Source organism: Zootoca vivipara, chromosome 5 (assembly GCF_965207765.1).
Source record: "Zootoca vivipara chromosome 5, rZooViv2.hap1.1, whole genome shotgun sequence".
NCBI lineage: Eukaryota > Metazoa > Chordata > Lepidosauria > Squamata > Lacertidae > Zootoca > Zootoca vivipara.
Window position 1 is genome coordinate 16,673,343 of NC_142588.1, and position 23,643 is coordinate 16,696,985.

General features: G+C 41.3%; 1 protein-coding gene across 10 annotated transcripts in view; it reads left to right on the plus strand.

Moving 5' to 3' along the window:
- The window catches only part of ZMIZ1 (zinc finger MIZ-type containing 1), a 354,820-nt gene that overhangs the window by 229,831 nt on the left and 101,346 nt on the right, over nt 1–23,643 (plus strand). For all 10 annotated transcript variants that reach the window (XM_088669487.1, XM_088669492.1, XM_088669491.1 and 7 more), the window contains one exon: nt 4,111–4,216. In XM_088669487.1, the coding sequence (XP_088525613.1) occupies nt 4,111–4,216 (106 nt within the window). The remainder of the gene's footprint in view (nt 1–4,110; nt 4,217–23,643) is intronic.

Here is a 23,643-nt window from a genome sequence, read left to right on the forward strand (position 1 = left end):
TTCTGCACCCCCTAATGTTTTTCAACCAATAATTCAATCACCTGGAACCCATATGTTTAAATGTCCTTTTGCCCTGGTTGTTTTTTTCTCAGCAAGTTTGTGAGTGTGAGAGCCATTTTTATTTCATTTTTTGACCACAAGGCAGTTGACAGTAGCTACAGGTTTCCTTTGAGCAGAATGACTCAACAGCACATCTTTTCTCCATTTGCTAAGGTGGGTTGTGAGAAAAAGTGGACTTTTTCCCCCCAGTCAGCAGTGGGAGAGAAATACATGTTTGGGGAGCTGGGAGAAGAGAGAGAATTCTGGAGGCTTCCATCGAACTACATGGGAAATCATTTGTGGCCAAGGAGGCTAGCAATCCTATACTCTCTGGGTTGTATTAAACTACTCAGAGTAAACCCGTTGAAATTAAGTTTGATGGGTCTACTTTGAGTAGGGCTGTCACTGAATATCACTTATGCCAGTATATACGTGTGTTGATAATGAGACGTGTGGAAAAGAGAGAATTACGTTGAAACTTGAGGGCTGCTTGGGGAGAGGGGGAGTTTTATTAAACCCTTTTCTCTTGTGAGTCTCCCAAACTTTGACATATTAAGAGGTAGACTGCCCCTGAACCTGGAGATTCCATGTAGCACTCCAGTGACATATATCTTTCATTCTCCAGGTTCAGAGGAATATTCTGAAGGAGGCAAACAACAGAAAAGCACTGTTGGCTTCAGACCTTGCTTGTGGGCTTCAGTATTCACTGGGTACCATGGGGAGAAGCAGGATGCTGGGTAAGATTAATTTTTGGCTGATCCATCTTGCACAGCATCCTGCTTCTCACTATGATCCAGCACAGCTGTTCTTACATTCAAAGGGATTATTGCCCCCTTTGAAAGAAATGGTTTTTATCTTTGGTTTATTAGAGTCCAGACTGTTTTTATTTTTGCTAGCCTGTGAACACAACACAGTGCTTCAAGAATCTTGGCAAACTCTGCTGTTTCGAAGCATGAATACTTTTTTATTCTGCATGCTATAAAACTGACAGAAAAATGAAACAATTCACTCCTCAGCCTAAAAAAGTTTCTAGATTAATAAGAGTAGACAGTCAAAAAGTGGGTCTCCCTTTGAGGGGAAAATTTAAAATAATATAAATACACATACTTACTGGGGATGTAGGAGAGGGGAGTAGGCACTGCTTCTAGCTTTGTTGGTTGGAGAAGGTGAGAAAGCATGTACCGAGAAGGAAGGGATGGTGGCTGGAATGTATTATGTTATGGCCACTACTACATTGTGACATCATAATGCGTTGTGTTGGGTTGATCGTCATGACAACCTGACCACAGTTATCCATGCCCTAGAATTATCTCAGATTGACTACTATAATGGGCTGCCCATGGGGCTGCCTTGGAAGACTATTTGGAAGCTCCATTCAATTCAGAAAGCAGATGCTATCGTATTTTTCCACTTGCAAGTGATCATTTTGAACCTACTGTATTACAACACTGCATAAAGAACTTCACTGGCTACTAGTCTGCTTCTGAGTGCAATTTATAGTGCTAGTGTCTACCTTTAACACCTTTTTATAGACTGGTATCATCATCATCATCATCATCATATTTATACCCCACCTTTTTACCTGAAGGAAGCTTTGCTTCACCATCAACTTGCCTACGTATAGAAGTTGTCCTTGGTTGTGCATCTGTCTCCAGAGCGGGCCCCAGAGAAGTTTGCCTATTCTGCCTTTTGGTGCTGGGCAAAGCACCCCCTCCTCTGGCTTTTTAATGTTGTTTTAGCATAGTTCATTTATATTTTTTGTATTTTATCCTTTTTTGTAAAATATTCCAGAAGCACATCTAAAGGTTGACATATAAATCTTTTAAGCAAACTGATGGTGATACTACCTGTTACCTGAATTTATAGCAGACTTATACATAGCCACTTGCTATTAAAAATTAAGAATTGACTTTGGGTAACCAGGCAAAATAGCAAGCTTTGCGAATGTTGGTTCTGTTAGACCCCAGGTGACCTAATAATTATATATAAGCAGACTGGACAGTAGGACTTGTGAGCTACCATAGTAACTTTTGTTGAGTAATTTGCAGCGCTGATTTATAGACAAGGTTAAATATGTCACTTCTGTAATGCCATGCAACTCACATTGAAATTCAACCAATGCTCTTTCTCCTCTAGTTTGCTTGCCATGTAAGTTAAGAATGATGGTATCAAGAATGCAGCACTTGAAAAAGTGATGTTTTCTCAACTGTTTTTATCCAGGAAGACAGAGGTTAGGTTGAAACTAAGAAGAAAACACTGCTTCCACTAAGAGAATATGAACATGAAAACTAAATCAGATGTTATTAACCAAGAGTTTTGTGGCACCTTATATATTGATAAACCAAATCTGACACAGAAAGTATGCATGTTATAGCAGTAGATGCAGTCTAAGTGGGGGGGGGAGTATTAATTCAAAAGTGGAACTATTTCTATACATCAGCTTCCCCTGCAGATGTTTAGCATTTAGTTTTCAAATTGCAACAGCAATGAACTTGCCATCCATCAATCTCAGTGTTGTTGTGAATCTTTATTGTTAATTAGGAAAAATGGGTATTGGAGGGCAGTTCAGATTAATAAGAGTCATGCAATTGTGCTGACTAGTTAACATAGAATAGGAAAATTTCATTACCATTTATAGGTTATCACATATCTTGGTTTCCCATTCTCTTCTCTATCATTGTTTTATAGCAAGCTAGTGTTGGACACAGATAATTGCACACTAATGAGTGCCCTCTTTAATTCATCAAAGGTCTTGCGTATTGAAGCAGAGGTGACAAAAACAATTTATTTCTTGATTTGTAAGCTCTTTTGAATAGGGTGTAGCTGGAAATAAAGGTTGGTATAAAAGAAAAGAAAAATAATGCCACTACATGTCTTACTGTTCATCTTTAACTTCTGTTTTAAAGGAATGTTGGGGCAACTCAGAAATAATACACATATGATATAGTGTGTATGAACTGAGGCTACTTTTAGATTCTGGAGGTTCTGCTGATCTGATCACAGCTGTGAGTTGGAGGACATGGCCAAAGGTCACATAAAAGCTGTAGTCTTCATTTTAAAGCCATTATTTTGATAAGTGGTTAAAATAAATCAAATGTGTTTCCCTTATTTTCATTGTGCTGCATTGGCATGTTTTGTTCTAAATACAATAACTGAGTTTCTGAAGAGCACATTTGATAGTTTTTATAGGGTCCAATGCCATGTGAATAATAGTCCCTGCTTGTACAGGGTGAGTCTTTTAAAAGAGGCCCCATAGAACATGTGTACTCTGTATCCATGGGGCCTCTTTTAAAGGTCTCACCCTGTACAAGCATATCTCTCTGCAGCACCAGAGGCCCATTCTTCTCCCTGGATAGAAAGTAGCATGTGACCTGACATAATGCCAAGCTTACCTGTACCTAAGATCTTCCTGAATCTGCTGTGTCTTCCCCTCAGCTTCCTTCCCATCCTGATAATGATGAGACAAATGTGTATATATAAGCAGGTCAATTCTGGTAGTTAAGGTGCAGCCTGGTAGTTAAGATCTCAGGCCAAGTCTCAAATTCAGTGAAACATGAAACAGCTGTCTCCATTAAAATTCCCTTTAAGAACTTGCTTACATTTAAATCTTGGTAGTTTATTTTTATGTTTAAAGTGTTTTTCTCTCATGGCAAAAAGTCAAGATGATGGCCCTCACATTCAATGTATGCTCTGCTGGTAAAGTTGTGGGAGATGGTGTGTTCCAGTGGACCCAAGTTTTAGTCCGTGTTCATTCCTGGGCAATCTGGATGACGCTGTGCCACTTGTGCCAGCTCTCTCACACTCCACTTCAGTCCTGCAGAATGTAAATAGGAATTGTAGTGGCCTGTTTTACAGGGTTGTTGCAATGTGGATAAATGAGAAAGAAATGAATGCACATCTTGCATCATAAAAGTGCTATGAAAACCACAGTGGCTTTTTAAAAAAGACAGAGAAACAAACCTCCTTGGTACTGTTCTTTATATTGCGGGTGATGCTGCAGACACATTGGCTAGCTTGCTACAGCTGTGCAGTAACTCTCAGTGAATGATTCCCCCTCTTCTTTCTTCCCAGGTTGTTAGCAGAGTAGCAGCACAGCAAGGCTTTGACTTGGACCTTGGATACAGGCTGCTGGCCGTTTGTGCAGCCAACAGAGACAAGTTCACGCCAAAATCAGCTGGTAAGAAAATCCATTTTTCTTTCTAGCAGTTGCCTGTTGACAGAGAGAATCTTGACACACTTTGCTCTGCTGTAGGAAATGGATAGGCTTCTGCCATATAGTTTAGCATTACTAGTATGAAGTACTGAAACAGGATCCCTGACATTCATTCCCTTTCTGTATTCTGTATTTGCCACACCAGCTGCAGAGAAGTGCTATCTGAGTGTGCATGTGTGTACTGGACAGAAAGACATTTTTGGCAGTTCTTTGACTGCATTCACTCATAAAGCTGAAGAGGAGCGATGTTGCAAATATGATTTCCTGCTCCAAACATTATCATCCAAACCATGAAAAAAGCTGCTACAAGTGGATACATGATATGATTATCAGTTAAGCCAACTACAGTGGTACCTCAGTTTGCAACCGTGATCCGTTCCGCAGAGGCAGTCGCTCGCCGAAGCAGTCGCTTCCCGAAGGCACGCTTCTGCGCGTGCGCGAAGCACCAATAGAGCGCTTCTGCACACGCACACGCTGTGCAGATCGCTTCTGCGCAGGCGCAAGCTGTGCAGATCGTGTCTGCGCATCCAACGCTGTGGAACCCAGATGTAAACACTTCCGGGTCCACGGCGGTCACTCGCCGAAGCGGTCGCAAACAGAGGTAGACGTAAACCGAGGTTTGACTGTATTGAAATGATTTGCAACAATGCTACTTTGTATTGCACAACAATACAAATGGAATGGGGAACATGATGCACAATTAAACCTATTGCAGTTAACATGCATGTGTTGTGAAAGTTGCATATCAGTTTTTGCAGATGAGTGTCTCAAATATGTGATGTTTATGTGTGGGAAGGTGGCAATATCTGTGGCATTTAAGGAACAGGTTTCATTGTGACTGGAGAGACAAATAAAAATGGAAAAACTTCAGCAATGTGTGTGACTGTTGTGGTAGTGAGGAATGTCAGTTAAGCTTTCAGGTGTATGTATGGTTCCCTCTGGACTTTGTGCTGTTTCTTAATATGTTTTGGTTCTAAGAACTTCATTATATTAAGTGTTCTGCACATAATTCTTAGAGCAACTTTATACATAATAACCAACTCTCCCATTCCATTCTGTTATTCTATGCCTGTGATTCCTACTTAGCAGGGGGTTGGGCTAGATGACCCTTGGGGATCCCTTCCAACTCTACACTTCTAAGATAAGGAGTCTCTGATACATATGTTGACATCTTAGTAAAATTGGGTGAAAGAATAAAAGGAGAATTCCCTGGATGCCTAGATACAGGTTTGAGGGCAAGTTCTATTTGGTAAGAGAGCCCCAGCAGAAATTTACAATCCCCATACAGGCAGGAAAGTAAAGCATGGGAATATAGGCTGTCGGACCTTTAAAATACCCCCTTATAAGTTACTTCCAAAGTCTCCCGCTTCCCGTAGCATAGAAAGAGATTGCACATTTGGAGAGTTAAAAATGGCTTGCTTACAAACACATCACATGCTTTGTTAGCTGTGATGCTTCATTGCAGGGGGGTTGGACTAGATCCGGCATAGGCTCTCCAGATGTTTTGGAACTACAACTCCCATGATCCATAACCACTGGCCCTGTTTGCTAGGGATCATGAGAGTTGTAGTTCCAAAACATCTGGAGAGCCAAGGTTGTCTATGCTTGGACTAGATGGTCCTTGGATCCTTTCCAACTGTAAAGTTCTATGATTCTAATTTCGGGACAGAACCACAAGTTTTGATGGCAAACATGTTTTCCAAATGCATGTTTGCTGGTTAATAGTAATGAAATGACTGAGTTTGGGCACAATGCTAAATTACAGTTCAACATTATAAGAACGGGCCTTGGGTTCATGCACTCACCCCTTCCAACATGATCACGGGGAGCAGATTAGACTTCTGATAGAAATTTGGCATTATTTCTGGACCCAGAAAAATAGCAGCTACTATTAGCTGTTATTTAGAACAGCCTTTGACAACCTGGTGTCCTCCAGGTGTTTTGGGATGTTTCAGCTGGCTGGAGCTGATGGGTGATGTAGACCAAAACATTTGCAGGATGCCAGATGTTTCCTAAAGTTTATAAATAAATAAAGGTAAAACCCGTATAAACTGTGGATACACAGCTACGGTTTAGAGAAGCAAGGAAACTTCAGATTGTGGTTAATCACCCCTGCTTGTTTCCCAAAGTATTGTTGTATTTGAACCCGTCACTTTTAAGAGTTGTCATTTTGTGCCACTTCTATGCTGCTAGTTGGGAAAGCATTTCCTCCGCAAGGAGCTTGTTATGTGAACTGTTACAAATAGCTCTGTATTTAGCATGATGGGCCTTCAAAGAACATCATTGCACAATGGAGACCAACTTCCTTATCTTCTAAATAGATCATATCCAGCTTTTCTAATAGAGTAATATTTTAAAAGTAACTGGCATGAGGAAAATGTCACAGTCATGACAAAAAATAATTTACCACTGGCAACAAATGGCTTCCAAGAGTTTGTACAATAACGGAGCTGGATTTGAATTAATCTCAATGTTCATTGGAGTGAAATTAATTCAACAGAATTGGTGGGAAAGTGCGCCCATTCATTCAAATTCCTTTCCATTTTGCAACTTTCTATAAGTTAATGACTTGGTAGTTGCTTAACTTGCCGTTTTTAATTTTAGTCGTCAGGCTTTAACTGTAGAATGTGTTCTTAAGAAGTCATTTGCAATCCTTGAACAATTTGCATTCATGATCCTTGCAACTCTAAGGCAGGTTATTATTATTATTATTATTATTATTATTATTATTATTATTATTATGCCTGTATTGGAGATGATGGGATGGGTACAGCCACCCAGCAAGTTCAGGATAGAGGTAAGATTTGAACTGGCAAATTCTCTGCTTAAGGTCTCAGCCACTACACTACACCCGAAGTGATTCTCCTGAACTACTTTGTATCTTTTCTGATATTTATAGGATCCTAGGAAGTCAGCTGCTCTTGCAATCAAAGTTACTTGCTATTAATCAAAATCTGCCCTTTTCATCTGGGACAAAAATCTTTATGCTTGGGGGCATCCCCAGATGCCTGTCCAAAATAACCCATCCAGGTACTGTATTTTGACCTTCTCCCCAAGATAGTTATCGATATCGCAGTGTTTGCTTTTCATTTGCAAGTATTTACAGACTTCAGTGCCTGTATGATCAACTCCAATGAGTGCCATGTTGAAAAGTGTTTTATCTCAGATTTCAAAGAGAAAACACATGTTAGTGTAGTTATGATCTTTTTTAGAAGAGGACATTCTGCCACATTTTAGCTTAATGGTCTTCACATTTTAGAGCTCTTTGCTTTTCTTATTTTGGTAAAGAAATAATTCCTTTTGGGGTCATCTGTGCTGCTAACCTGGGTTTTGAAGTGATGGTTTTAAGTCTTATTTGTTTAGCCTAGCTAATCCCCAGTTATCCCTGTGGTTAATTTGAATTGTTTTTAAGAACGCTAAGGGCAGGAGTCAAGTGGTGTGAACAAGTATACGGAAATTAGAGTGCAATCCTGAAATAAGGATATAATAAAGTTGTGCCCATGTTACGCCCTATGATCTACTACTTTATCAATATAGCATTGGCATTTCCTCCTTTATTAACAAGAATAGTGCTTAGTGTTTTGGAGTATTCAAAGCACATTGCTGGGCCTTCCCATTGGGTCCTCTGGAGTTGGCTACCCCTCTCCGAAGCTGGGCAGTGTGCCAGGCTAGGTGCAGTGGGCTCCCTCAGGGGCACGCTCAGCAGGAGCACTTGCTGACACCGGGCACAAACAATCCTGTAGCGTGCACAGCCCCAGCGCAAAAAAATGTGGGTGCCCTGCCCCTTCATGGGGAATATTGTAGGGGCTGGAGCACCCACACAGCACCTATGAAGCACATCATATAGTGCATTTAAGGTAGACTTGTATTATGATCACCCTTCATATTGCGGATGGGGGAACAAAGTGAGACTGAAAGACTATTACCGTATGTGCCAAAGGCCACTTAAGGCATTTGTTGATTTCCCATTTCAACGTCGGCCTCTTAGTCACTGCAGAGCCCAAGTTCTACGCTCGACTTGCTCCTCTCTCTTGGCAGGAGGTCAGACGCAGCATTTCCCACCTTGAAGGTAAATGAAACACAGCTTCTTCTAAATACACATGACATTTGGTCCTGAAACAATTGTTAGTGAGTGGCATTGGCTTGTTACGGCACAGCAGGTAGGTCATGAGCTTGTTTGCTTCCACACTGCAGACCTCTACACCGTTTGACTCTATGCTGCCTCCCTCTTTCATTGAGCCATTTAGACTGCATAATGGAAGAAATAGGGACAGTATTGTCTTTCTGGATCCTGGCATGACTCCATTCCCTACCACTATGGCTCATTGGTGCCTTCTCACAATGCTACAAATTCCTCCAGGTCAGACATGCATTTTTGCCTAGGCAATATCCATTATTGCTGCTTGGTTTCTGCCTGTCAGCCTGCCTAGACCCTCTGTATATCCAAGTATACCAACTTCCTTTAAAAGCTGGAAGGATGTCAGTTTCCTTATCAGTCTTCCTGCCCTCCCTCCAACAGTTTCCTTGCATCAGACCTTGGCCTCCAATTGACTATGCCTTTGAATTGGCCCTTCCTTCAGGAAATCCCCATTCTTCATGTTGCTACTAGATCAAGGCTTCTGGTACTTACACTTTAGCTCTCTGCATGTTCAGTGCCAAAGCCCAGTGCTGAGAGTACATATTCAGAGATAATGGCAATAAAAGCAAAAGTCACATGCATATCCTTCGTATTTTATTGTATTTCCTGTGTAAGGTTGCAATATGAAGTTCATGCATTCTCCCCAAAGTAGGTTTCCTCTGTTGCTCTTTCCACCCAGAGATGCTTATTCATGTTGCTAGAGGAGAGTCATGGTACCTTCCAGTTGTTATTGGACTCCAGCTCTCATCAGGTGGACCACAGCATGGATAGTGGTCAGGAATGTAGTCCAAAAGATCTGGAGTACACAGTATTGGCCACCCTTGTGCTAGAGGCTCAAGGAAGAGGAGCACTGGCTGCCTCCTCTATATTTAAACAACAGAAGGTGATACATTGCTTTCAAAGGATCTGTCTCAGCAAAAATTGATATATTCCTTTTGGCACTTATTTGGGATGGGGCGGGGGCTAAAAGAAGGAAATAAACCTGCTATACTTAAATGTTTTACAGAATAATTTAATGGTGTGCTGTGGTCCGTTTTTTCATTCCTCCTGGTGTTGCTTTGCTCTTTGCAGAAGGGCAAGCATGGGCCAGGCGAGGGGACTGAGTGCAGGATGAGATCACACACACACACACACAAAAGCTTTGTCAGTGAGAGACACTGTTCGATTCTCTGCAAGCAGATGAAAGGGAGAGGGGAGGTGGGAGGAGCAGCTCCAGGGCAGGAATGTGCAGGAGAAAGTACCTTTGCAGATACTGAAGCAAATTAATCTTAGACCACCTGGATAGGAGGCTCAATGTGATGTTTAATAGCAGAAATAGCATTTCTGTTCTTTCCTTCAGCTCACTTCAGACATCAGCCAAATTTCAACCTTGATAGAGTCAGAGTAACTTTATTTTTTTAATACAGTGAGAGGAGAGTGCCGCTGAATCATCATTGTGATTGTCAGCTTTGTTAAAAAAATACTATTTAGTAGTTTTGGATGTACAGTATATGATTAGGTAGTGTTACAAAGGATGTGTCTTGTGGTACAGTCACAAGAATCATATCATACCTGTATCACTTTAGGCGGAACGTATTGCATCTTTGACTGGTTCACCATGCTGCAACCATGTCAGGAAAAAAGAATTTTAGCCGCCTCTTCAGTATGCTAACTTTCCATCTGCAGTGTTTTTGGTTTTGTTCAAATGTACTGTACAAAGCTCTACCTGGAGTCTGCAGTGGGACAATCCAGGAAGGGGCAGTGTTCAATTTGGCCATTGTTCTGTAATTGCTCCTTGCCCTTCAGAGTTTTGAATAGGTTTTCTGTAATATTTGTGGAAGTAAACTTTTTTAAAAAAAAACTAACACAATTTGGTTGCTCTGTTTGTTCAAGCTGTTTGTTTCCTAAGTTATTTGGAGTGTGTCTGGGGATGTGGCTTAAAGAAAGAAGAATCTTATGTTTGTGGTGGACTAAGTCTCTGTGGGTTTTGTGTTTTGGTTTTGTGTGTTAATTTCCTAAGAAGTCTCAATTTAATATGCTGAGAATGACATGCTGGCAGTAAAGAGGGAGGGCATATACACCCTGAAGGTGGGATTCAGACAGAGGATGAGATGAAAGAAACAACAGTTTCCTAACAGAAATGCCAAATGTGACACAGATAGATTTAAAATGAAGGTTCTCTGGCTTTGTCTAATTCAAGATCTGAATTCCATAGGATGAGCTTGCCTCTTTGTTGAAATTTTCCATGTTTGAAATCCTGGGTCAGTGTTGTGTGTGGAATCACTTCAAGCTAAAAGAGTCAATTTCAGTTTTGTCATTGGATTTAAACAGGATAAATGTCTTTTGGAAGAATGATTGTGGTCAGAAGCATAGAGTCCTAATGTATGATAAGCCAATAAGTATCGAGTTCCTTTCCTTCTTTTTCCTTTTAACCTACAACGTGTCTCCTTGGCTAGGTCACTTAACCTGCTTGCCCTTCTTACTTTCTGCTTGTAAGAAATTACCTAATGCAAGCAATCCTTTGTTTTTACACAACCAGGTGTGAGGTATTATGGAGACTAATCACCACTGGGGCAGGGGTAAGGGGATTTCTTTCACTTCTGTAAATTGGTAATATTTCCCTGGTTGGCAACTAATTATGCCTAGAGAGATTTGATGGCTCTAATTATTGTGAGTGTATCCATATCAACAGAGTTATAACATCTATAAGCAATGTTCAAAATTCACCAGGCTTTTTGTGACCCACATGGTGATCACAGGGTGCCGGGTTGGCGACCGACATTTCCATCTGGTTTGCCCCTCTAGCTTTCTTAAGCAGGTAAGCAGAAGAGCTTATTTATTGCATTGATATCCCACCTTTTTCTCCAAGGAGTGGTAGATCATCCATACCCCTCCTCAGTTAATCTCTGCAATGACTCTGTGAGGCTAAGAAGCTAGTGAGGGTTGGGGCAGGCAGAAGGCTAGAGAAGGAGATATGAAATAAGGAAGGGTCCAAGAAGGAAGACTGTGTGAGGGCATATTATTGGAGAGAGAACATGGACAGGTCAAGGAGGTGGATTGAAATGATCAGCTGCTAAATCTTTGCCTGCAAGAATTTGGTGGAAGGGAGATTCAGTGTAACTCCCTCTGTTTCATTATAATGAGCTGCAACTTCCATGCATGGTGGAGAAACGAGTACTAATTCTCCTTAGAAAGCCTAGGGAGGAGAAATAGGATGAAAAGAATGGTGGTCAGTGGAAGGAACTTGGACTTCAACAAAAAATTTTACAAGGAAATAGATTGAGCCTAGATTGATTGAAGAGGTCATGGAGTTAATGCATATGCATCCAAAAGTAAAAATAGCAATACTAGTCTGGGGGAAAATGGTAACCATTTTAATAAAACTTAGAAGGCACCTCTCAACACCGCCGACAAATATGCCCACTATATCTTTTAAATGGGACAAAGAAATACAATATACCAGTCCAATGTTTTTGCACACACAAAAATTGGTCTCTTTATTATTCTTCCTTTCCTTTCATCACAGCTACCAGTAATTTCACATAAGGGAAGACATGTTTCTTGGGGAATTTTTTCCAAAGTCAGAAAGAACATATTTTCAAGTCATCTCCATGAATTTCCACCAGTTAATCTAAGATCCTTTGTAAAAGAACCAATTGATCTAACACAAGCTACACCAATCCTTGCGCAATGAAAATGTATAAGAACCCCTTTCCATTCATTTCAGACTTCATTTTGGAGACGCTTCAGCATACCAGGTTCTTCCCTGGGGATGTTATTCTGAATATTGAATATCTGAGTAAAAAGTGGGACAGTTGGTTTCCTGTATGATGAGCTCTCCTAAATCAAATTTGTCTTATTCGCTTCAAACATCATGGATTTCCCATCATGGAGGGGGAACCCTAACAAATCATATTATTTGATGTGCTTACTGCAGAAGCAATTTCATTAAGACAAAAAAAATAGCAGCTTCTGGAATCCCAGTGTGAAAAAAATGATTTGCTGCTGGTCTAAAATGAGATCTGTAGATGTAAATTGTTGGGAATTTGTAATGGTAGTTGTCTCCCGCTGGGAAATATTGAACCAGCCTCATGGCCTTGAAATGCAAAACCGCAATGTGAAAAGGATATTTTTAAAAGGACAACTGGGTGTTCTCTGTAATACACATAGCTGCCAAGTTATCCCTTTTTTAAGGGATTTTCCCTTATGCTGAATAGGCTTCCTCGCGAGAAAAGGGAAAACTTGGCAGCTATGGTAATACAGCAATCTAAAATGTAACTTTCTCCAAACAGTAAGTACTCATGAAAACTTGACTGCTTCCAAAGTGCTATGTATCATCCTGTCAAATCCAGTTTTTTGCTGAATGGGTGGGGGTTATGTAGGGCCCCGCCCTATTGCTGAAAACCATCTACTATCTAGGGTCTCCTGTATGACTGTGAAGTAGCAGAGGCTCCTTCACTGGCCTCATAACTTTATCACCATCATTTACATTTTATTTATTTATTACATTTATATACCACCTATTAATAGAATCAAAGAGTTGGAAGGGATTGTGAGGGTCATTTAGTCCAACCCCTTGCAATGCAGGAATCTCAACGCACAGCCCCCCATCCAATGTGAAACCCTACTTTGCTTGTGAATGTGCTAGCAGTTTTATTGCTGTACATATTGTGTGTGTGTGTAACAACACTTTTTTGTTCTTTTTAAACAATGCGGATAAACATTTCTAAAAGCCAGCCAAAATGCAGAAGGATAAAATAAATTTTAAACCAGAAGTTGTAAAAATGCTACCCTATTATGGGCACCAGGTGAACCTATATGGGGAAGGCATTCCATACAACAGATGCCACCACCAAAAAGCCCCTCTTCCTTGTCACCACACACTCTTAGTAAGGGGAAGCTAGAGAAGGAGCTCTGATAATCTTGAACCAGACTGATGGATTATGGCAGTGCTTTTTTTCAGGGGGGCACGCAGGGGTACACATACCCTTAAACATGTTGTGAATCTAAGTTTTGCCTCATTGAGGAGCAGTATTTCAATATGAGTAGGAAAATGAGAGCACCACTAAACATTTTTTTAGGGAAAAAAGCACTGGATTATAGAAGAACGTCCAGTTTTTCTATTCAATGTGACAGTTTTTTCTCTGTTTAATGGATTGTTGTCTTTCACTTATTATACTAACCTGTTATGATAAATCCCTAACTTTTCTGACATACCTCCCATTTCCAGTGTGCACTCACTCGAGGACTAGAGCAACATGGTTTTGGGATCTTTTCAAATTATCAAGACCTGAAAGAGGGGTTTTTGGGGGGAGGGGGATGGATCTGGAAATGTGCTATTTTATTTAGCTAGGGCTCAACCATCAGTAAGAATATGTAAGGTAGTGTTGCAGATAAGCCAGAATGTGATGGACAAAACTAAAGCGATGCTTTTAGACTCAAAATGCTGAGCTTATACTGAGTTATAATCCTTTCATGGCAAGAAAGGAAAATATGACTACAGATTTTAAAGCCAGATCCCAGGGGGTGAGGGGTGGAGCTAGGAATTTTGAAAAACAGGAATGTTTGTTCATACATGTTTAATAATGAATATGTTCTCGCTCATCTGAGCAAAAATAATAATATTTGCAATAATCAGAATAGGGAGAACTTGCAGCTCATGTCCATGAAATATATTTAGCATTTGTAAATGTTGTAAATGGGAGAGATCATCAGGGGGTTTGGGCTGGGTGTCCATCAGTATGCGGATGATACCCAGCTCTACCTCTCCTTCAAATCAGAACCAGTGAAGGCAGTGAAGGTCCTCTGTGAGTGCCTGGAGGCGGTTGGAGGATGGATGGCGGCTAACAGATTGAGGTTGAATCCTGACAAGACAGAAGTACTGTTTGTGGGGGACAGGAGGCGGGCAGGTGTGGAGGACTCCCTGGTCCTGAATGGGGTAACTGTGCCCCTGAAGGACCAGGTGTGCAGCCTGGAAGTCATTCTGGACTCACAGATGTCCACGGAGGTGCAGGTCAATTCTGTGTCCGGGGCAGCTGTCTATCAGCTCCATCTGGTATGCAGGCTGAGACCCTACCTGCCTGCAGACTGTCTCGCCAGAGTGGTTCATGCTCTAGTTATATCCCGCTTGTACTATAGCAATGCGCTCTATGTGGGGCTACCTTTGAAGGTGACCTGGAAACTACAACTAATCCAGAATGCGGCAGCTAAACTGGTGACTGGGAGCGGCTGCCAAGACCACATAACACCAGTCTTGAAAGGTCTACATTGGCTCCCAGCGTTTCCGGGCACAGTTCAAAGTGTTGGTGCTGACCTTTAAAGCCCTAAATGGCCTCGGTCCAGTATACCTGAAGGAGCGTCTCCACCCCCATCATTCTGCCCAGACACTGAGGTCCAGTACCGAGGGCCTTCTGGCGGTTCCCTCGTTGCGAGAAGCCAAGTTGCAGGGAACCAGGTAAAGGCCTTCTCAGTGGTGGCACCCTCCCTGTGGAACGCCCTCCCATCAGATGTCAAAGAGAAAAACAGCTACCAGATTTTTAGAAGACATCTGAAGGCAGCCCTGTTTAGGGAGGCTTTTAATGTTTAATAGATTATTTTATTTCATTTTTCTGTTGGAAACCACACAGAGTGGCTGGGGGAACCAGATGGGCAGGGTATAAATAATATATTATTATTATTATTATTATTATTATTATTATTATTATTATTAAGAAAATGATATTTTTGTGTGTGAATTTTTTATCACACATGTTTCCACGGTGGTTTTGATGCTCTTTTTCTGACAGTTTGGGTGCAATTCTAGATACAGATACCTCTTTATAGGAAAGTATGTAAGCTATGGGGCCCTTGTGAGGTTAGCTGGTACCTTGAAAGCTACATTGTGCAGCCATAAACCTCACAAAAACTAGAGAGAATGGAAAAATGTAGGAGAGAAATGATTTAAAGAGGCCTGACCATCTTAAAGAAGCATTTACATGTGGCTTTTTGTGAATCATATTTTAATATCACATAAATAAATAAATAAGTAGCACACTCCCCAGCTTTATCTCATTAAGGGACTGGTAGTAAGTTTTTTTTTTCCTACCCAAGGGGAAGATGCAAAGGACACTATGATCTTCTCCTTACACAAGAAATCTACTCATGGGACCTTCTGTAAAGCCTCCTAAATTAGCTAGGGCTGATTGTTAAGCTTTTAAGCATTGTTCTCTGCTTAAATAACATTGTAAATTTGCCCTGATGTACTAGCCAAGGGATTAAGCAAGGAGGGAACTCTGCAAAATATCAGATTTCTTCCACTTTGTAAAATTCATGCCAGAGGGATTGATGAGCTGCTAGTGAAGCTAATAAAGTTATCAACAGCAATTAATTCAAAAGGGGAAAGCAGGTAAGAGAGCTAAATAAATCATCACTTTTATGTTAAAATAATGTGTTTAACATTCTGATCATTTACATACATCTTCTAATCTTTACCTGACAGCCTGCAAGTTAAATATTTAAGACTCCTTAAGGAAGTAGAAATGAAACAGGATATGTGGGTCAGTGTGTGTGTGTGTGTGTGTGTGTGAGGGGGCTGCATGCTGTGTCTCTTTCAGGTCTACTGTGGGTACATGACTTGAAGGCCCCCCAAATCCTTGAGTTTCTATTAATTTATAGTTATTAAAACTCATATTCACATTTTCATTGTCTATCTGAGCCCTGTTTGAAAGTCTGTGTTATGCTTGATAACTTTGTTTGCTCAGGATAACTCTCCATTATTAAATCCAGTTGAAAATGGATGCTGCCCTCATATTCAATTGTAATTCAATCATATTTGAAATCACCATGATGATTATTAGTATTATTTTAGTTTTTAAAGGGGGGGGGGTTAGCTGATGACTCAGCATTAATATTCTGGTTTTTATTTTCCTTTTTCTCCTAAACACACAGCGTAGGATGTGACATAATGGGAAGTGCTTTAATTTTTCTCAGTTTCATGTGGTCTTCAAACAACTTCCTTATATGTTGGTGGCAGATGTTCAGAATTGCTTCCTACCAGTTAAACATCTGCTGAAAAATGACCGTGTGGGATTGCATATGTTTAAAGGACCAATTACTGTATATGTGCATGCTTTTTTTCTTAAGGACTCTTTCAAGAAAAAATGGAAGCAGCTAAAATGGAAGCTTTGCCTTGTGACTAAATGCACATGTGGCTCCAATTTATTGGGCTCTGTGTGGGGAGAATATATGGAGTGACTATTTAAAAATATTCTTTCTTGCTCATTTTCAGTGTCTGGGTTGGTTCATTTGGGGAGAGGCAGTCCTTGAGGTATCGCGGTTCTGAGCTATTTAAGGCTTTATAGGTCAAAAACCAACACTTTGAATTGGGCCTGGAAACTAATTGGCAGCCACTGTTGTTGGGCCAGGATTGGGGTAATATGCTCAAACCATTTTGCCAGGGTGAGCAACCTGGCCACCAAATTCTGCACCAGCTGAAGTTCCCAAACTGTCTTCAGAGGCAGCCCTACTTATAACACACTGCAGTACTCTAACCTAGAGGTTGCCAGAGCATAGACGACAGAGGTTAGGCTATCCCTGTCCAGGGAGGGGTGTCCCTGGGCCACCAGCTGAAACTGATGAAACACACCCTGCGCCACTGAGGCCTCCTGAGCCTCAAGCGATAGCAAAGTATCCAGAAGTACCCCCAGTTTACGCACCACCTCCTTCAGAGGGTGTGTAACCCCATCAAGAGCAGGCCACCTCCCATCCATCAAGTCTAGGGAACCACCCATTAACATTGCCTCAGTGTTATCTGGATAGAGCTTGAGTTTTTTTGGCTCTCATCCAGTCCATTACTGAGGCAAGACAACAATTCAGCACATCCACTGCCACACCTGCAGATGTAAAGGAGTTGAGCGGTGTGTCCTCAGCACATTGCTGACAGCGTACTCCAAAACTCCAGATGACTGCACTCAGTGGTTTCATATAGATGTTAAACAGCATAGGGGATCAAATTAAGCCCTGAGGAACCCCACATTGAAGTTTTCACAGGGCTGACCACCACTCTCCCAAGTATCATCCTCTGGAAACAACCCTCCAAGTAGCACTAGAAGCACTGGAAAGTGGTGCCACCCACCCACAACTCAGACAGATGCTCTAGATTAGAAGGATACAGTGGTCAATGATATCGAAAGCCACACAGAGGTAGAGGAGAATTAACAGGGGCACATTTCCCTTGTCTCTCTCCCAACAGAGGTCGTCATACTGTGCGACCAAAGGAGTTTCTGTATCAAAGATGGTCCTAAATCCCAACTGAAATGAATCTAGAAAATCAGTTTCCTCCAAGAGAGCCTAGATCTGGTCCACAACCACCTGCTCAAGAACTGCTTAATTTTAGTTAAATGTAACATGAAACATTTAAAGCCAGCACTTGGAATTGTGTTTGGAAATGGATCAGCAACCACTGTAGCTGTTTTAAAACTGAGAAGATATGTTTAATGCAGCCATTCCTAGTTAGCAACCTAGCAGCTGTATTTTGAGCTAACTGCAGTTTCTGAACATCCCCACGTGCAATGCATTGCATTAGTCCAAAAGCAACATTATGAGAGCATGTGTAACTGTTGCCAGGATATTTCTGACTGGGGGGGGGATTATTTGCAATTTGTGCACTAGCCCCAGGTTGTGGAAGTTACTTCGTTCCACTTGGGTTTCCAAATATAAGGCCAAAACAGATTTTATAGAGGGAATTCTATTCAGAACAGGCCAAATACCACCTCCCCACTTTAAAGCAAGTGAAAAAAAGCAGTAAAACAAACAATAAAGCAAAACAATAACAAAATTAATAAAAGGTAGGGGCAGCAGCAGCAATTAACAAAGGTGAAGAGACATTCAAGCCCGTAATCCTGGCTTATCATGGAAATCATAGTTTTCACAAAATGCTGAATATGTGAGCATTTGTACACATTCCATTGGAACTTAACCCTCCCGCTGCAATGGATCCACATGTGGAAAGGCTGTCAAAGTGCCTGAAGAAAGCATCTTATGTGAGAGGATGGCATTCATTAAAGTTTCACTGTTCTGATGCATTTGTAATTCATTCACTGTTCCCTTTCCAAGTATTTGGTCTCCAAATCCGTGGTTTGTATTGTTTCATTCCCACCCAGCATTACTGTCCTCATATTTTTAGAAAGAATGGATAGCGGATAGCAGGAATTATTATTTTTCAAAGCAAAAGATGGAAAATAGTAACCTGACTATTTACTCCTATTGCACCCTGGAGCAAGAACTTTTGGCTTGCTTGCCCCAGTTGGACAGGAGAATATTGGCAGGAGTCTTCTTTAGTGGCTGCCGACCATTAGAGTTTGCTCCTGTGCCATCTCTCCTACGTGATTGGAAAAAACACAATCCTTTTTTTTTAAATCGCCTGACAGTTCCTATATCAAACAGCAATGTATATTGCCATCACTTGGCGATTAACGCGTATTCATGGTGGGCATTAATGATTTAATGCACGAGTACCAGTGCTTCAAAATGCAGGCTGCTTGATGCTTATTTCTCTATGTTTTTGGTAGATTAGCTCTTAAGAAGCTTCCTCGATTCCCTCTCTTAAACCCGCAAGATAACAACATCAAGACTTGTCAAGGAATAGATGATTTGTCTGGAAACTATGCCATGAAGTGGTTTGATATGGCTATGTGATTATACGTGTCAAAAGCAATAGTTTTTAGCAGACCACAGGCACAAACCAGGAAGGTCTCCTGCACAAGCCCCATACTTGAAATTAATACTCCTACTCATTTCAGTTTGATTCACACAGGAAAACTTGTCATATTGTGGATGCTGTATCAATCAAAAGGGAACAATACTGTAGTAATCATTTCTAGCATCAATATAATGATTTAATTAGAGCATTTGATGACTTTTCACCTACCTCCATTCCGTATTCTTTTTTACAGTAGCCCAGTGAGGCAGGTCAGTATTATTAACATACCGCAGATGTAAGACGTGTGTGTGTGTGTGTGTGTGTGTGTGAGAGAGAGAGAGAGAGAGAGAGAGAGGAAATAGTGGTGTACCTCCGGTGACCTAATGAGTTTATGTTCAACATGTAATCTGCACTGTTTAGATATCTTGGCTCACAGTTCACACCCTTAGCCACTATATGTTACTTCGAAAAACAATTGAACAAGATGTGGTAATGGCTGCCAATTTAGACAGCGTTGAAAAGTGGTTGGAGAAATCTATGGAAGATAGGGCTATAAATGGCTATAGGTTATCTTCAATATCCAAGGCAGTATGCCACTAACTGCCAATTGATGAGGAACCAATTGTGGAGGGCCATTACCCTAATGTCCTGCTAGTGGATTTCTATCTGGTTGGCCACTTTGAGAAACAGGGTGCTAGCCTGGATACGCCTATGGTCTGATCCAGGGGGCTCTTTTTTTAGGAGCAAAATTTCCAAGCTTTTGTTTGGGGGGGAAGTTTGTTTAGCATCTGCTGATAATGAAAACTTTGACCTCCTTGACCCTTGTACTGTACAGAATTTTTGTAATACATCTATATAATATATTTCAGTATTTACATGAAAATGCAGATGTAGTAAAGCTATTAATAGTGTATCCTAGTATTTCTTTCACAAGTACGAGGGAGTACTAGCGGTAAGTGTGAACAGCTGTACCAATGCAATATGAGGCTCATCAGCAAATGCGTGGGGGGATTCTGTAAGATACTTTTTGCCTGATTGGAACCATACCTAAACAGCCTGAAAGGCCCTGCTGTACGCTTGCTTCCCATGCCAATCCAATAGCCTTTGAAGGAAGTGGACTGACTGAATGACATGGTTGATTTCTACACCAGTGTGATTGCTCATTGATTGGTGCATGATCTTAATTCATTTATGTAGTACAGTGTTTCCAAAAGTGGGCGATACCGCCCAGTGGGGGGCGCTGGAATGATCCAGGGGAGAAGTAGCCTCGGGTGCAGTTGGGGGCATTGAATAAAAATAAGGGGGCAGGAGAAGAAAGAAGAAAACCCATTCATAATGGTTTCATTTGTTGTTTAATGATGCTTACCGCCATGTCGGACGTTGTTGCAGGATGGCGACAACACCTTCCATGGATCTGGCACTTGTGCTGGAGGCAACAAGTTTTCCCGAGCTTGGGTGAACCCATTTCAGCTTCACTCAGGCCCAGGAAGTGGATCACAGCTTGCCTGCCTATTTGACCAATGGCAAGCAGGCTGTGACACAGCCCTTCTTCTTTGCTTAAAGAAGGCAGATTTCCAGGGGGCACTGAGTCATGCTTTTTCCTGAAATGGGGGAGGTAGGCCAAATAAGTTGGGGAACCTCTGATGTAGAATGTGTAAGAGCAACAATCTTTCCCAGTGCCTGGAAGGGACTCTTCCTATTCCTTATTTACTTGGAGACTTCAGGGCTGGGGTTTTTGTGTGGCACTGGATATCTTGATGCCAGAGGGCTGAGGGCATTAACCTTTTGACCAGCTGGTGGCGAGGGGGTTTGTGGGCATCTCTTTGTGATATAGGCCAGAACAACTGGAGGTGAGGGAAGAGTCCTAAGGAGATGTTTCCCAAAGGAGATAATAAAAGCAAACCATTTCTTAATTTACCATCAGCAAAGATGAGTGTGATCAGGTCTGCTAGTTCTTTTGGACTAGGCTGAATTAGCATTTGAAATGGAAGCATCTTCATGGGACCAGAAAAAAATAAAATCCATAAAAACATATACATCTTTTTTAAAAAAACAAACAAAACAAAACCTGTCAGTTTCTGCTTAAAATGTTGTAGAGATACTGTGTCCTGTTTTTGTAACTTGCTTGTTGCAACTTGCCTAATAGAAAGCAAAGAGTTAAAGCCCTGAAGTCTTATAAATGGAGGTAAATGCTGACGCAAGGTCTTCAGTACTTTTCTGACAGAACACCCATCTTTAATTTGCTTGTCCCTTTACCCATATAACATTGTACATCTGCCCTTGAAAATAGCTCTTGCAAGCATGAGTGTAGCCAGGGAAGTCAATTTAGCAGAGGTTCCTGTCTGTGTCCTAGCACTGCAGGCAGACAGCCTGGAGCTAGGAGTTATTATCGGCTAAACAGGTATATGAATAATTACTAAAGAGAGAAGCCTGGGTTAATTGCAGTTTTTAATCTTGTTCTCATAAATTCTTAGATAATTTTTTCAGGGGGGAGCATTCATAAAAGCTTCAGTAAGTGTTTTCTTTTCCCCAATGATTTATTATTTATTTTTCCTATCATAATTTGACATAATACCTTCACTGTACATGAAACTCCTATCAATTTTGTTCATTTTTGTAGGACATGTATATCCCACCCTTCCTTTAAGTAAGCTCAGATGGACCTCAGGTTATATTGTTTCTCTTGTCAAAGAGGAGAATTTAAACCCCAGTCATGGAGTTCCAATATGTTTTAGCATTGTGCACAGTTTGACACATAGGCACTTAGCTAAAGTCACCTAATGGCTGAGTGGGGATTTGAAGGACATTGGACCAATGTGGTCTGCCCCTCCCCCCCGGGGGGGGGGAGGGGAAACCCTTGGGAAAATCTTGCTTCACTTCTAAGCTTCTTAGATCTCTCACATCATTTTCACATGTGCGTAATCCCTACTAGAATTGCTTCAAAAGTTGGCATTTGGTCGACAGAGCCTGTCTTCATAGAGTCTTCACAGAATTGTAGAGTTAGAAGGGATCATAAGGATCATCTAGTCCAGGCACCCCCAAACTTTGGCCCTCCAGATGTTTTGGACTACAATTCCCATCTTCCCCAACCACTGGTCCTGTTAGCTAGGGATCATGGGAGTTGTAGGCCAAAACATCTGGAGGGCCAAAGTTTGGGGATGCCTGATCTAGTCCAACCCCCCAATGCTGGAATTTTTGCCCAGCATGGGACTCGAACCCACAACCCTGAGATTAAGAGTCCCATGCTTTACTGACTGAGCTATCCTAAAAATCTGAGTGCTTGCTTAGAGGATATGAGGTAGTCAGACTTCAGTGCAGGCCATATCTTTTCTTCACATGCTATATTGTAGTCGACTTCGGGAAAAAGTGTGCATTAACCACAAAGTAGCTTAATGTGCCAGGTGTCTTATGACACCTTCCATAGGAGTTTTTACCATTACAACCCTACATTTCAAAACAAACATACTTAGACATTAAAAAGCCAAGACATTTTATATTTTTATATGTGGCCTTTAAATTATGATTATAGGGGTATTTTATTTCCCTAGAACAGTCTAATTTAAGAGAGCAGTGGGGAAACATAGTTTCTCATTGCTACCCCACAGAGTTAATATACCTGCTTTTCTCTCATTCTCATGCTACTCCTGGAGTGTTTCTGTTTTTGAAACACAGACACCACTCAAAACCATATTCGTTTGGTTTGGCTGCTTCGTATGTGGTTGCTTTTTCCTTTCTCTTTTTAGTATGCAGCTATAAAGGCCAAGTGCACCTGCATACAGCTTGTGACCCAGCCTACCAGCCATGCATGGTGGCTTCCCAAGGGTTCAGTAAACCTCTTGTTTCTGCTGCCTGCCTGAAACGCCAAATGCAAGGCAGTGTGTTCTTGTAGGACACTTGTTAGGCAATAATATATGGCTGGTGTGAGTTCCTTCAGCTTGAGGGCCACAGGGTGTGTATGCCTGGTTTATATTATTGAAAGTTCATATCTGAACAAGTAAATGTTTAAGAGCATTGTAAGAGCCTGCTGGATCAGGCCAGTGGCCCATCTAGTCCAGCATCCTGTTCTCACAGTGGCCAACCAAGATACCTGTAGGAAATCGACAAACAGGATTCGAACATGAGAGTACTCTCAGAAGCATTCCTGCCTCCTACTGTGATAGCAGAGCAGAGCCTGCTCCTCAGTGAACGAAAAACACTTGTACTTCATATGTGAAAATGAATTATTTTTCTTATAGTGGGGTACCGTATATGTCCATGTAGGGGAAAAGTCATACCTTTTCTTCTTGTGATTGCCCACTGTGCCTTTACAGTGTAACTTATTCAGGCAGAGGGTGTTATCAGTAGTGGCACCTGCCCTGTGGAACGCCCTCCCACCAGATGTCAAGGAAATAAACAACTACAGGTATCTGACTTTTAGAAGACATCTGAAGGCAGCCCTGTTTAGGGAAGCTTTTACTGTTTGATGTTTTATTGTGTTTTTAATATCCTGTTGGAAGCCGCCCAGAGTGGCAGGGAAGGCCTGTCCAGATGGAGAGGGTATAAGTAATATTTTATTTTATTTTATTTTATTGAACTCAAGCCTCAATGTGTATATTT